This window comes from Prenolepis imparis, unplaced genomic scaffold (genome assembly GCF_030444845.1).
Source record: "Prenolepis imparis isolate NDT839.2.m4 unplaced genomic scaffold, iyPreImpa1.0 SCAF_4, whole genome shotgun sequence".
NCBI lineage: Eukaryota > Metazoa > Arthropoda > Insecta > Hymenoptera > Formicidae > Prenolepis > Prenolepis imparis.
Window position 1 is genome coordinate 3,770,570 of NW_028141162.1, and position 14,301 is coordinate 3,784,870.

At 31.5% G+C, this 14,301-nt stretch overlaps 2 protein-coding genes across 5 annotated transcripts; one reads left to right on the top strand and one right to left on the bottom strand.

The window, feature by feature from the left end:
• The first annotated feature begins 170 nt into the window (after positions 1-170).
• Positions 171-12,681, top strand: Marf1 (meiosis regulator and mRNA stability factor 1-like protein). 4 transcript variants are annotated; one of them, XM_083035643.1, is made up of 25 exons: positions 171-478; positions 810-1,169; positions 1,252-1,395; positions 1,476-1,760; positions 2,478-2,644; positions 3,676-3,773; positions 3,864-4,077; positions 4,329-4,479; positions 4,637-4,835; positions 4,920-5,002; positions 5,087-5,218; positions 5,375-5,527; positions 5,707-6,099; positions 6,347-6,522; positions 6,736-6,905; positions 6,987-7,216; positions 7,466-7,616; positions 7,696-7,871; positions 7,955-8,338; positions 8,422-8,625; positions 8,802-9,072; positions 9,164-9,531; positions 9,635-9,730; positions 9,834-10,164; positions 10,271-12,681. In XM_083035643.1, the coding sequence occupies exons 2-25, from the start codon at positions 849-851 to the stop codon at positions 10,288-10,290; spliced, it is 4,917 nt and encodes a 1,638-aa protein (XP_082891769.1). In that variant the 5' UTR covers positions 171-478; positions 810-848; the 3' UTR covers positions 10,291-12,681. The 4 variants fall into 4 exon arrangements, with proteins under 4 accessions (XP_082891769.1, XP_082891766.1, XP_082891767.1 ...); XM_083035640.1 differs by having other exon boundaries at positions 10,288-12,681; XM_083035641.1 differs by having other exon boundaries at positions 7,005-7,216; positions 10,288-12,681.
• A 228-nt stretch (positions 12,682-12,909) lies between these two features.
• On the bottom strand, positions 12,910-13,997 carry Nd-pdsw (NADH dehydrogenase (ubiquinone) PDSW subunit). The gene is made up of 4 exons (XM_083035645.1): positions 13,773-13,997; positions 13,543-13,678; positions 13,270-13,406; positions 12,910-13,173 (listed from the first exon to the last, which is right to left on the bottom strand). The coding sequence occupies exons 1-4, from the start codon at positions 13,852-13,854 to the stop codon at positions 13,049-13,051; spliced, it is 480 nt and encodes a 159-aa protein (XP_082891771.1). The 5' UTR covers positions 13,855-13,997; the 3' UTR covers positions 12,910-13,048.
• Between the last annotated feature and the right edge of the window lie 304 nt (positions 13,998-14,301).

Here is a 14,301-nt window from a genome sequence, read left to right on the forward strand (position 1 = left end):
CGTCGATCGGTACCTAGGGTACCCAGCCCGATTGACCAATCAGAAAATTCTCTAGTCCAATCAAAAGAAGACATTAGGATTCTTGTCTTCGTGCGAACTCTGCCTTTATATCGTTTGTGCGATGTGAATGGAACTTTTGAATATGTTTTCATATTGCGCAGAAATGACGAGAGAGAGAGAGAGAAGGAAAAAGGTTGAAAAGAGAAAGAGAAAGGAGATTGAAAAGAAATATACTCTCTCTGAAAATTGCACAGAAAGCACGTTTTGCAGACTCGCGTTTGATTCACGTTTGATTTTTCACGTATATGTATGTACAGGTTCGGATCATGGATTTTTGTAAACTATGTATACGCCTATGATGTTCTTCCGTGATGTTTTATGTATTCAATATTTCATGTATCTGCCGGTTGTTGCATTTCTGCATAGACGCTGCATGCTGCATAGAGAGTCACGATAAAACGATGGCTGAATTTCTCAGGTAAACACGCTCAAACATTCTCAAATCGCTAATTATACTCTGCTAAATCAAGCTTGCTGATTTCATGCATTTGTAGGCTAAATTTCAACTCGAATTAACCAACTTATTAAAACGCGCGAAATGTCTTGGAAAGATTATATCTTTGTAATGCGTTTTCGATATCCAGCTCTTCATTTCTTTGCTGCTGCAAATCTTTTATTAGAGAAAGTCTAAGAAAAATAATTGCTCTTTGCATATAAATTATTCATATATAATGTTACATTGAATATATATGTTCTATATGTCAAAAAATTATCTTTATTAATTTGGAAATTTTTTTATTTTATTTCAGTCTACATATTGGATTCTTATTAGATAATTTGTGAAACACATGGCAGGAAAGAAATCTTTGGATTACCGTACATCTTGTGCGGATGATAATGATGAAATTGAAGGTCTTAATGAGAAACTGCTACAACTGTTATCTGAACAAAAGATCTTGACTCAAGTTCCCAAAAATCAATCGTTGTGTGACGATAGACTAAAAAATAATAGTAATTCCAAAGTAGGATTCGAAGCGTCCGCTTCTTCATTATTCAGCCATTGTAGACACGAGTGTTCTCTTCTACATCATGATAGTCCAGTTAATATACCAACTATACCAATTCATCTTCCACCCATTGGTGTATTTTGGGACATTGAGAACTGTCAAGTTGGTTTACTAATCTTTTTCTCTTATTTAAAAAATTTATTATTAATGTGATATTTTATCATGATACTTTGCAATATTGCAGGTTCCTAAAGGCAGATCCGCCATAGCAGTTACGCAATTAATTAGAGATCAATTTTTTAATGGCTATAGAGAAGCAGAATTTATTGTAGTTTGTGACGTTCAGAAAGAGAATAACCAAATTATACAAGAATTGAATGATGCTCAGGTGCAAATAGCAGTACATTCTTGTCGTTGCTGCAATTAATTCATTATCCAACTTGTTTATTTTTCTTATATATTTATTAGGTTAATTTAATACATGTAGCTGCCACATGTAAGAATGCTGCAGATGAGAAACTTAAACAGTCCATCAGAAGGTTTGCGGATATTCATGGCAGTCCAGCAGCTATAATCTTAATATCTGGAGATATTAATTTTGCCGCTGATCTCAGTGATTTACGTCATAGGAAAAAAATTTATGTAATATTGTTACATAAAAAAAATACCTCAGAAGCACTCATATTGTGCGCTAATGAACATTATGATTTTATGGAGCTCACGGAGCCACTTCCGTCCAGAACTCCAGCAAAGGTATGAAATCTGGTATGTGAAGATAATAATATTGAAAAAGGAATTTTTTTTTATTTGAAACTCATGAATTATACTAAAAGTATAAAGTATACTTTACACATGCATTTATTTAATAAATAATTGTGTATATACACACATAATATATATTTACTTACATTCAAATGTACTTTGTCTTATATATGTATATATGTACATTTTTTATATATTCTAGTACATATATGATCTAGATTTATTTGTAATAATGCACAATATATACAGAAAAAATACTATTGGGTTGTTTGGAAAGTCATTTCGTTTTTTTTGCATGAAAATTGTATATGAAAAAAACGAAATGACTTTCCGAACAACCCAATAGTAATAAATATATATATATCATAGAATTGACAAACATTTGAAATTTTATACATTTATTAGTTATTTCGCAAAATAGCAATTAATAATAATAATAATATATATATGTGTGAACAATGTATATATAATTTTAAATATTTTTTATCATTAACCAAAACATGTAGCCAATAATGATACACATAAATAATTTTGTATAAACGTCAATTAATTATGGCATCATACATGTGCAAATTGTGTTAAAATTTCCTAGCATGCATAATATCCTCTGCATATATATATATATATATATATATATTTTTTTTTTTTTTTTTTTTTTTTTTTTTTTCATCTTACCTATGAAGTTACCCATGAATTTAATACTTTCAGGGTAACGAATTCTATGACCTTTTAGTTAGTAATCTTCCTGATGAAAAGGATGTTAATGTCATTAAGCGTCGTCTTAAGCAGTTATCTGAAAATTGTGGTGGTCGCGTAATAGATGTCCAATCAAATACTGCCATTGTACGCTTTACATCGCACAGTTCTGCAGACAGGTATATATCTTATTAACTTTCTGATTATCACAGAATACATACATATGCACACACATACACACAAAGTTTGGTTTCTTTTTCTAACTACCTAATTTTTTGAAGTTGTACTATTTTTATATTAAGTGTAAAATAGCCAAATTAATATTAAATTTTATTAAGTTTAATAAATAAATTAAAATATATACAAAATTAACTTAGAATGAACCGCGATCTTAAACAACTTTAGATAGCAATCAAAAAATTGAAGTTGTCGAAATTTATATTCTCATTTTATGGAACGTCGATTAGCCCATTTATACACAAACTTATTCAAATAACCCGCCTCTATGTCATGTAAGTCAGCCTTTGACATTCTCTACTACATTGGATTTGTATGTATACTTGAGCGATATCCAGATAGAAGAAGAAGGAGAAGATTTGTATATATATAAGAAAGAGAAAAAAAACAATCATATGTCTCCTTCATTACATTCGAATGTAGTAGGGATGGAAAGATAAATAAAGAAGGTTTGAAATAACAGGCAGTAACATAACGAACATAGTGGAAAGTCAAAGAACATTGTATAATAAGTTATCTGATATTATTATATCCCATTAGTACACATATCCATACATATATTTAGTTTATTTTTATACAGACTAATATACATATTGGTATTTATTGTTTTATTTAAATGTTATATTACAATGTTAACCGATAGTTTTATTTCTGTTTGGGGTAAGTTATAGTATTCTTTTTCTTGTCATTGTTAGAAAAATTTGCGCCATGTGTTTAATATCCAAAAATATGTATCTTATACCCAGTATATGTTTCTTGTTGAAATTAAATTTTAAATAGATAATGATTTGTATCCTTTGTGCTATATTTATTAAAATTAACTCGTGTATAGATATTTATATATTCTCACGCCTGCAAGGTCATTTATAAGAAGAAATAGTTTCTGTTCTGTTGAGCTAACTATACAATAACAATGTGATGTCTCTTTTCTATTTTTTTATTTTTATTTATTTATTTTTTTTATTTGTGATAGGGCTCAGAAGCGTATGGAAGGAGAAAATGTTCTTGGTTCAAAAATACTTGTAAAATATCTTAGTAAGGAAAAAGGAAATACAATTGGCAAAAACCTAGGTACGTTGGTGAAATTTTATCTTCAAATATAAATGTGACGTACACTCAGTCGCTAAGATTATTATTTTTGATTTTTCTCTTTTGTTTCAGGAAATATTATAACACGAAGTCGGGCAGTCAGTGAATCAGAAATTGTTACCAGTCCTAAACAAAGCAGCTCTAAGCAAATGTATGCTGCGAGTGCCTCTGTATTAGGGACAAGAACCCTCCAATTCCCAAATTATCAAACATCATCGCCTGTAGTTGGTGCTTATCCTGCTTTTGCAAATGCGCATTGCGCGCCTATCAATGCCCCGTTATCAGGGTAAATCTGTTAAAAAATTTACTTAATCTAAATATATTTATAAATTAACAGAATATTATTTTTTTTGTTTGGTTTAAATGATGGATAATCCGAGAAAGAGCTCTAGAGTCGCGAGTAGATTATTATCCTTGCTGATTCGGGCTGTGAGAGTTGACTTTGATCTTATCTGATAAACTACTAAACAGATTTTATAAGTTGCAAGAATACAATAAAAATGTGTGTGATTAATATTTTCATCTTACGTTTTACAGGATGATGCAACCTCCAATATTTTTTGGGAGATCATTTAATAACGATGTGACTTTTAATAGGACATATAATGAACTAACTAGAGTGCAATCACCATTAATTTGGCCAATTGCAGGACCGCAGTACAGCCATATATGGGAAGAACAATATAAAGTTAGTTCCATATAGATGAATATTTCCAAATTTTCATTATCTCTTCATTATCTGTATTTTTTTTGCATGCAGTTTTATCCCTGTTTGTCATTATTAACTTATATCATTGTTTACTGTTAATGTTCATTTGTATAATATATTAAATGATAATTTAAAGGTGGAGAAATCGAAGATACTAGGAAAACGAGCTCATGTCTCGCAGGTTCGAGACAATAATGTTGCTATTGGTGTAACTTCTCGTACTCCCGAAGGCCTTAGGCGCATTAGAGGCACTCACAGTTCCTTTGCTTATGCTTCTGAATGGGTTGGAGGTCGGCAGTCGTATAATTCATTAGCCGTTCCACTCAATTATAATGGTAACAGTTTAAAACGAGTTTTATTATTTCAATTTCACATCTTACGATAATTGATATTATATGTATATTATTGTATAACAAAAGGACAATCCAACTCTTTTAAACGGCGCAGCCCGTCTCCTCTATACGATGCACCAACTAGAGAAAAAAATGCATGGCATAGTCAGGTATAAACACAATTTTGTCTTTCTCCTATTGTGTAATTAAATATATTTAGAGGAACAAAAAGAGGTAATTATTTTTTGTTTTAGAATCAACAGCAAATTTCTACACGAAACAACAAAACGCCATCGCCTTATGAAAATAGCATATTACAAGGGACAGGACAACACAACCAAACCTCACGTTCGCATTTGAGTGATGCAGAAAACGAAGAAGTAGAGGTATTTCTTTTTTAATTAAAAATTAAAGTTTTCTCAGTTTAATTTATTTATAATTTTTATGCATTTCTTTCTCCCTCTTTCTCTTTCTCTCTTTCTCTTTTTCTCTATTAATATATATTATTTTTCAATTCTCGCTTCCTTTTTTTTTTTTTTTAGAAATTTTGTAATCCTATAAATAATCGCAATGGATCTAGCGCTAATAATGGCACTAATACGCCTATCGAATTGCAAGTGACAAATTTAGATCAAAGCATCGATATAAAAGATATGAAGCGGATTCTTACATCTATATTCATGGAACATGTCTCGGTAAGTGACAGGTTTATTTAATCAGACACAATCGTGATTTATATAATATACATATATATATATATATATATATAATAATTAATATATATAATAAATAATATATATAATATAATTATACATATATATATTATATATATGTATACATTATGTTACAAAAAATGTTTTTCTCTTTTTTTCAGAGCTGTCATATTTCTATATTTATGCAATCGGACGGTAATTTTGCCGCCAGCGTCAAAGTACCCTCGCTACCGGATGCACAATATGCAATTTCGCAATTGCATCGCCGTAAAATAGGCTATAAACGCATCTTGATATCTTATGCTCACATCGGTGGACCAAATCCCCAACTTATTCGAGCGCAAATCGTACTGCTTCTGCAAGAGGTCCCGGGACACAAACTCCCGCTCTTCAAGTTCCGCGAAATGTACGAGAGCCGATTTATGATTTCTGTAAGCGTCTCCGAATTATATAAAATGAGAGACGTATGCGTAATTACTGAAGATCCGAGCGGCAGAATGGTCACGCTCAATCCGGACCATAGAAATACGCCATCGCCATGCAATACTGTACAGGTATGCGATTAATACTAATTATTATAAATTTAATTATGCAAATATTATTTGTATACAACATATGATGGATGAAAGCCGAGTCTGAGCTTCTTCGGTGATGGTAGAGCTTCTCCTAGTTTCCCTCACTGTCGAGAAGCTTTGATCACACAGTGAAGCGTATATTATGCTGAATTAATATTATTGTTCTTTCATATTTTAGAAGAAATTATATGTACTTTAGTTAATAGACGCCAAATAATTGTTGTAGGATGGACAAGTCAAGTTGCCGTACTGTACAATCCATATCGCAAAACCGGTGTCCGATAAAGGCTGGGCGGAACAAGAGATGGCATCTTTACCTAACGTAAACATTTCTTTGAAAATTCTCGAGCCTCGTATGCAAGAATTACTAGTGTCGCACAATGGCATACTACCTTTACCAAGGTATATTTTCTATTATTTATTGCATTAATAAATCTTTATATAGTTTATTAATGAATGATTATATATACAAATAAGTAATTATATCAAATAATAATAAAAGCTTGTGCAATTTTCTGCAATTCTTTGATTATAAAAATTACATCATAAGCTTATTTGGTTACGCTGATATTAATTTAATATCTAAGAAATCTTAAATCTATTAAATAATTTCAGTCTGCCAAATTGTTACGAAGCCGAATTCAAGGAAAAGTTAGAGATTGTAGAAAATGGCGTACCTTTGGAACACTTAGTATCGTGCTTATCATCTGTTGAATTAAGACAGGATATTGGCAGCGTAAAATATCTCGTGTGGGGAAAAAAGGATCATGAAAATAATCATGATGGTAAATCTCTTTTATTAAATTTTAATTAAAAATCTAAGATGTGCTTTTGTCATAAGTTTTTTATTGTACACAAGTCATTAGACCTTGTTTTTCTTTCAGAAACCAAGTGCGTGAGTCCATCGCTCGCAAATCAGTTGGCCCTTTTCAGTCGTGAATTGGTTGATCTTTTGAAAACCGCTCCGCACTGCCAGTTATCTTTTAATCGATTTATACCAGCGTACCATCATCACTTTGGACGACAATGTAGAGTCGCCGATTATGGGTTCACTAAACTAATTGATTTGCTGGAGGCACTTACACATACAGTCCAAGTATGGGCGAGTTTTTTAATTCATCGATTGATCAATCGCATAATGAGCAAATGCAGCACTTTGCTGTATTTGCAAATCATGTGATTGATCAATCAATGAATTAAAAAACTCGCCCTATGTAATATATAAAAAATATTAACGAAAATAGAAGAATTATTAATTCTTATTGATTATTAATTAAAATTAATTTAATTAATTTAATTAATCTAAAATATTGTTGATAAATTATATCGTTTTTTTTTTTTTCAGGTAATGGGTGAAGGCAATAAGCGCGTGGTTACATTATCGCACCGTACTCAAGTACGTCGATTCACTTCGGATTTGTTACGAGTGTTGAAGTCGAAAGCGAGCAAACAAGTAGCACTATCGGAATTTTCAAGTGTTTATAGTAGAGTAATAGGTATACAAATAATTCTTTGTACATTTATTCATATTCATAATTAAAAACAGTAATATCTTACACGAAAATCTGTTTGCAGCAAAACCGTGGGATATTGTCGATTACGGCGTATGCAATATCGAAGATATTCTCGGTGAAGTGTCCGAGAACACTGTTGTCGTAACATCTATTGAAGGCGGCGATAAAATGATTGCTATTCCCAAACGTGAACAGACTGCGGAGGAGATTGAACGAACAAGATTGTTCGCTAAGGAAGTGCGTAATTTGCGAATTATTAAATCGAAGTATCTTTTCAATTCTTTAAATTAAATTTAATATAAATTAAATTGTATACACAGGTTGTCGAGTTACTGCAACATGCGCCTCAATGCAGAATGTTGTTCAACAAGTTTGTACCTTCCTATCATCATCATTTTGGTCACCAATGTCGAGTATCGGATTACGGATTCACCAAATTGATTGAATTGTTCGAAGCGATTCCGGACGTAGTTAAAATCGATGAAGTTAACGGAGGCGAGAGACAGATATCCTTGACTGAGAAAGAGGGTCTTAAGGTCCTCGGCGAACAAATATCGAAATTGGTGATGCGCGCCAAAGGTGGCCTCATGATCTCGAGTATCACGCAAACATTTCTACATCACTTCGGCTACGCTTTGCGTCCCGAATTATTCGGCTGCAATTCCATGTTACATCTTATGCAAAAGCTTGGAGATACCATTCAGGTAATATACGATATCGATCTAGCTATATTTTGATCTCGTATTTTAATTTATCTTTACATCTGGATTTTCTTCTCTCATTACAGATCATAGATTTAGCCACAGGTCCTGCTATTATCACAATAGACAAATCACACTTGCAACAAACAACTCTTCAATGTCGACGCGTACTGATGGATCAACCTCAACATAGAATGCCCGTTACTGAATTTGTTCAACAATACTCTCAATATTACTTGAAGCAATGTCATCTAGACGAGTTTAGAAAAGATCTTGCAAATGTTGTTCGGGTGTGTATAATATTTAATATATTAATCTATCTTGATTTATCTGGAAACTTTTGCCTAAGCTTCCACAAAGCGGCAAAATGATTATTCACACTGTCACCTAAAACGCTCCGATTAAAATTGCTCTCGGGACCGCGATCTCGAGCATTTGAATCTCATTCCAACAAGATATCTTATAGTTCACAGATGTAAATGGCGAAGAATTCATTGAACTGACACCGTTACATCGCTTTGCTTGTGATCTTTATCGCGTGATGATAAATTGCGGTGATACATTAAACTTATCGCAGTTTGATGTATCATGCTCAACTATCATAGGTTCACCTTGTAAACCTGCACAATATGGATTTCCAACAATAACTGCACTTTTACAAGCATTACCTTGTACAGTAACGATAAAGGAAACACGGAAGAAGGAAGCGATTATTTATTTAAATAAAAAATTGGCTGGTAACAATTTGAATAATTTTAATATTTCTCTAATATATTTTTATATTGATATCGCTCTAATTTGAATGTTTATTCTTCTTTATTAATAAAGCTGCGGCCGGTATTCTTTTGCCAACGGTGTACAACCCGATGTCATCCTATCACGATACGGATTCCAGCAACGATTCGTTCGAAAGTGATTATTCCTACCGCGTAAATGTCTCGAATACTCTGGGCATGGTGGATAATCATGAGAAGTGGATAAATCAGTTGACAAACGTCAATTCTTGGAAAGCAAAAGAGGATAAAGCTTTGTGGTCGGAGAATCGTATCAAGCATTGGAAGAACTTTGCAAGTTCGGAAGAACGCTCGGTTAATTGGCCGGAAACCGGCGGCGTGAGCTTCCTGAGGAGTTTAATACGCACACCGATGCAACATGATTTCCCTCCGCCGCCACCTAAGCCGGATTCTCCGCCCGAGGTATTTTTTTTTTATTTTTTATTTTTTTTTACACATTAATATTTATCTTTTTTTTCTATCCGCAATTATTAGTTCATTAATAAACTGTATTTTTTTTTCGCAGAATACCGCGTGTAAGGAAGAGCATTGGAAATCGTCCCTATGGATGTCTCCAACGAAATTTACGTATTCTCAAGACGAACATTCCACAAACGTACAGGTAATTTTTTTCTTAATATATTTATATTTGAGAAATTATGGTTATTTCTTTTACATAGTGTATATATACTAATTTTTGTCATTTTGATTGATTATTCCTTCAGGTTCCTCCGTTAACTTTACCGAGCTGGAATCAATTTCTGTCCAGTGATGGTACATCAGACTTGCTCTCGCCAACGAAAAATCTATTAACCGCTGCTGCGAATCCTTTGTACCCTACTTCTCCTTATTACTCCAAATCTGTTGTCGCACCACATCCGTCTGAACTGCCGCTTCCTTCTTTATCCCTAACACCCAAGAAGAAGATATTGGTAGATAATCAGAAGAAGACTGCCATGAGAACTCATCTCAATCTTGCAAGCTCCGAAAGCGAAGATAATACTACTATCGATGATGATGAGAACAGCGATAGCCACAGCACTTCTAGTAAGCTCCGTGAGTAGCTCCATTAAAAATGACTTTTTAACAAATTTTTTATAATTTAATATTCTGTAACATTTATTTACGTTGATGTATGTTCACTCACATTGCAAAATATCAGGAAACTGTCTGTTACAGTAACTAAGGGCAAGAGACGCTTGGCAGCCCAGTTTAATCAGCCGATCGAGCCATGAACAGAGAATACGCAGAAAGAGATGTTAAAAAAAAGAATAAACCCAGGATCAAAACCGATTGAGTTTGATAAATCTTATGCTTGGAAATAGTAAGAATTGCTTCAATATATTACGGTCTTTCGGTTGCCACCTAAAATGAATTAGATTACCTATATATAACTATTTCACGGATAGTGGTAGGTACCACACTTTTATTTATACTCGAAATTTATAACAAATTTGTGTATAGAGTAAATGTGTATGCAAATATGTATGCGATAGAGGGGATACTACTTGTAAACACTTGAGTTATTTTCAAAGTGTGTGAAAATATACATCGAGTAGATTGTGATTGCTATAATCAGGATTCTAATATCAAATACGTGAGTGATCGAATTTATACCGAATGACATGTGCTGCTGATTAGGAAACATGTAGCATTTTTCGTACTGTGATATAGGATATAAAAAAAAAGCAAAATAGTAATACTATACATCTAAAGAAGGAAGGTTTGGATGGCAATAATTATCTTTTGGCAAATCACATTCACAAGAAGCGTAGCGCAGTATATTTAATTGTGATTTATTACAATTTAGATCTTTTTATATTGTGCGTCTATAATACATATTTTTTATTTATATATATTATAGATATTTTTAAATCTATTTATGTTTTTATATCGCGCGCGCGCGAATTTACAATCAATTTTTACTTGATTGTTTCGACCAATTAATAACGCACACATATCATGAAATAACTTATATATCTATTTTTAATTTTATGTTTATTAAAAAAACATGTGTGAGGAAAAGATTAGATTGAAATAGTAATCGAGTATTAATTAATTTTCTCTTGTAAATAAATTATTAAATCGCTTCTTTCGATTTGCCTACATTCACATTGTCAATAGTAATGTGAGTTACATTCTTAAAACATGTGTCTGAAAAAGATATTGCGTATGATTGTTGCCAACTAAAAGCTAAGTGAAAATTCTCTTGTCCGCCATACATTTTCATCTGTACAGTTGTTCATCTTAATCGCCTTATAAATTTCTCCCCATTCGCTCCATTGATACATTTTTTACAGCTCAATGTATAATTTTACAAATGTAATATAAATGAATGAGACAATGTTACGAATATTATAGCCATGATGTAAAATTGAAGTACGATACGATGTATAATATAGGCTGATTTTACGATGCGTAAAAAAAAAAAGAAAAAATAATTTTATCGATAAAAAGATCTTTGATGTTTAGAAATTGATACTATTGTTTGATGTAGCATGGTCGAAAAATATATAGCGGGGTGCGACGTGAGATAAAATTTTAACAAAGCTCGTCGAGACAAATATCATCGTCTGATACTATTAAATGGCGTTCAATATCACATAATTTTATTCAAAAAGAGACGAAACAAAAGTAGAAATTGCATCAAATATATCAGCAGCTCCGTGTTGCGCAATCTTGTTTTCTTTTTCATTTGAAGAGGAATAATGAATACATTTGTGACAGAATTTGTGTACAATATTCTGTTAATATATATTAAATGAATAATATAAATTGTATCATGAGAATGTCGCGCTATTTGAATTGTACAGGCGAATGAGTGTTACTGATCTCACTTTTAATCTTATACTTTGTGCTCATTGTAAATGCGATATGAATGTGTAATAATTTGCAGCGTGAAAGAGTTAATTGTTAATTAGATTACTCGTAGGATTTATTGCTACAAAATGGATTTTTAAGTTACATGCGTGCGCGACTACTATTTGCCAATTTATCGTCAATTTATTCTGGATTTTAGTACACGTTATTTTTTTAAAGTAGAAAAATTTTTGAGAGATACGTAAATGCCTATGTTATCTCCATTGGGTTATTCGAAAATTCGCGATACATTAAATGACAGTCGAGAGATCGAGTGTTATTTAATTATAAGGATCATAATATTCAAATGACTTTCTTTTAAATATTTCGTTTAATTTATTCTTACTAAAAAAAAGTTTTGTTATATGTTATATATTTATATGCCTAAAATAATGAATTCTTGTATTTTATATTTACATGAAAGATTTTGCGCGTACATGTGTGTCTTGTAGAGAAACTTTTAATTCATTCAAACAGATATCTTATGCTGTGTAATTTTATGCCACTGCATAAGATATTTCAATGCAAATAGTTGTCTTATGTCTTAAATATTATATCGTATAAGTTTTACATGTATACTCAATTTAGCATTCTAAATAATGAATGAGTAATCTGGTTAAAAAAATATCGAGATAGAAAAAAATTGTAAATGAGATTAATGTGTATAAGATGATTTTAACTTAATAACAAACAAAAAAAATGTATAAATCATCAGTGGAATCGCGTTTGAGTATTTCATAAATTAATTTGATATACACATGTACAATAAATATAATCCTTTTATATATTGTACAATGAAAAAATAAAAAGAGATTAATTCATTCAATATTAGAGATATTTGTTGTTGTCGATACATATTCTTATTCCATTTATATTGTAAAATACGAATTTTACAATAGATACTAATCTTACTTTTGCAAAGAAGAAATAAGAAATGAAAAATCTTGATAAATTATTTTTATTATCCCACCTTTTTCAATTCACAATATATATCTGTACATTAATGCAAACCTGCAATTCTGACCATAATGTGCGAATGCGTTTGCCATTAAATTATCACCTACAATTCCAGTATAAGTTGCTACACCTTAATCGGTTGCTCTCTCATGCCACTGCCTACTGAACCATGACGACGTTCCCAAATCATACGATGTTTCTGCTTCATATATGCATGTTTAGCGTTTAAACCTATACCCATATCACCGTCTGCAAAATTTGTATAAAAATATACTTAAGTAGAGAGATGTTTAAAGTTTTTCTCATATTATTTTCCTCTTAACTCCTCATTATAATAACACTTACATTTTGTAAACCATGCACCTGCCGCGTCGTCGTAAATCTTCCTTAGATCATTGCACAAATAAGCGTCTTCGCCGTGATAAAAAGAACACTGTTCGAAACGACTTCTCAATATGAACAAAATTTCATCATCTACCGATCTGTTAAAAATTAAAAATTGATTGACATTTAATATATATTCGAAGAAAATTATTTCAATTGCAATATTAGTTGTCGTCAAGACTGAAAAGGCTCTTTCCTTTCTTCTTTATTTTTTAATATTTCATAAAAACTTACTTGTCGCGCATAAATTGACAATTTGCCTCGGTGTAACAGACCACATCGTCGGTGTAACATTCGTCGATTGTCGGCACGCGACGATATTTTTGATGATACCATGGATATTTCTTTTGATTCGGCTCTACGAATTTTTCTGCAATAAAAAAAATTGTTTATAATTATATATATATATATATAGAGAGAGAGAGAGAGAGCAACATATAACCAAACAAATGATTAGATAATACCTCGGACATAACTAACTGGAGCATCTATAATATAATATACGGCAGCTGCCAGCTTATATAAGGGATTCTCCTTCTCTGCCATTCTTGTGCAAAGTAAATCAGATCGAATCAACAGTAATATATTATGAATAAAATTTCTTTTACAGAGTTGCTTTGCGGTGCAACTCTACGAAACTTGCATATTGAACGACCTATGAACTAACAAATAACTAGATGGAATATACCAAGTCTTTTCGCGACAAGACAAGATGGAGTCTGGATCGAAAGGAATTGGCTGTGACATCTTGTTGCTCTCATTTCTAATTGATCATTCAAGATAAAAATTGTTTTGATTATAAAATAATACTTTTCAAATTTAAGTATATACACACGCGTATATATAACACATTTTATATATCTCTATATATAAAATTTATATATATATATGTATATAAATATATAATTGTAATATAAATTGTAAAAAATATATTTATATATAAATTTTATATAAAAGTTTTTCAGATTTTAATTATAATTATATTTTAATTAT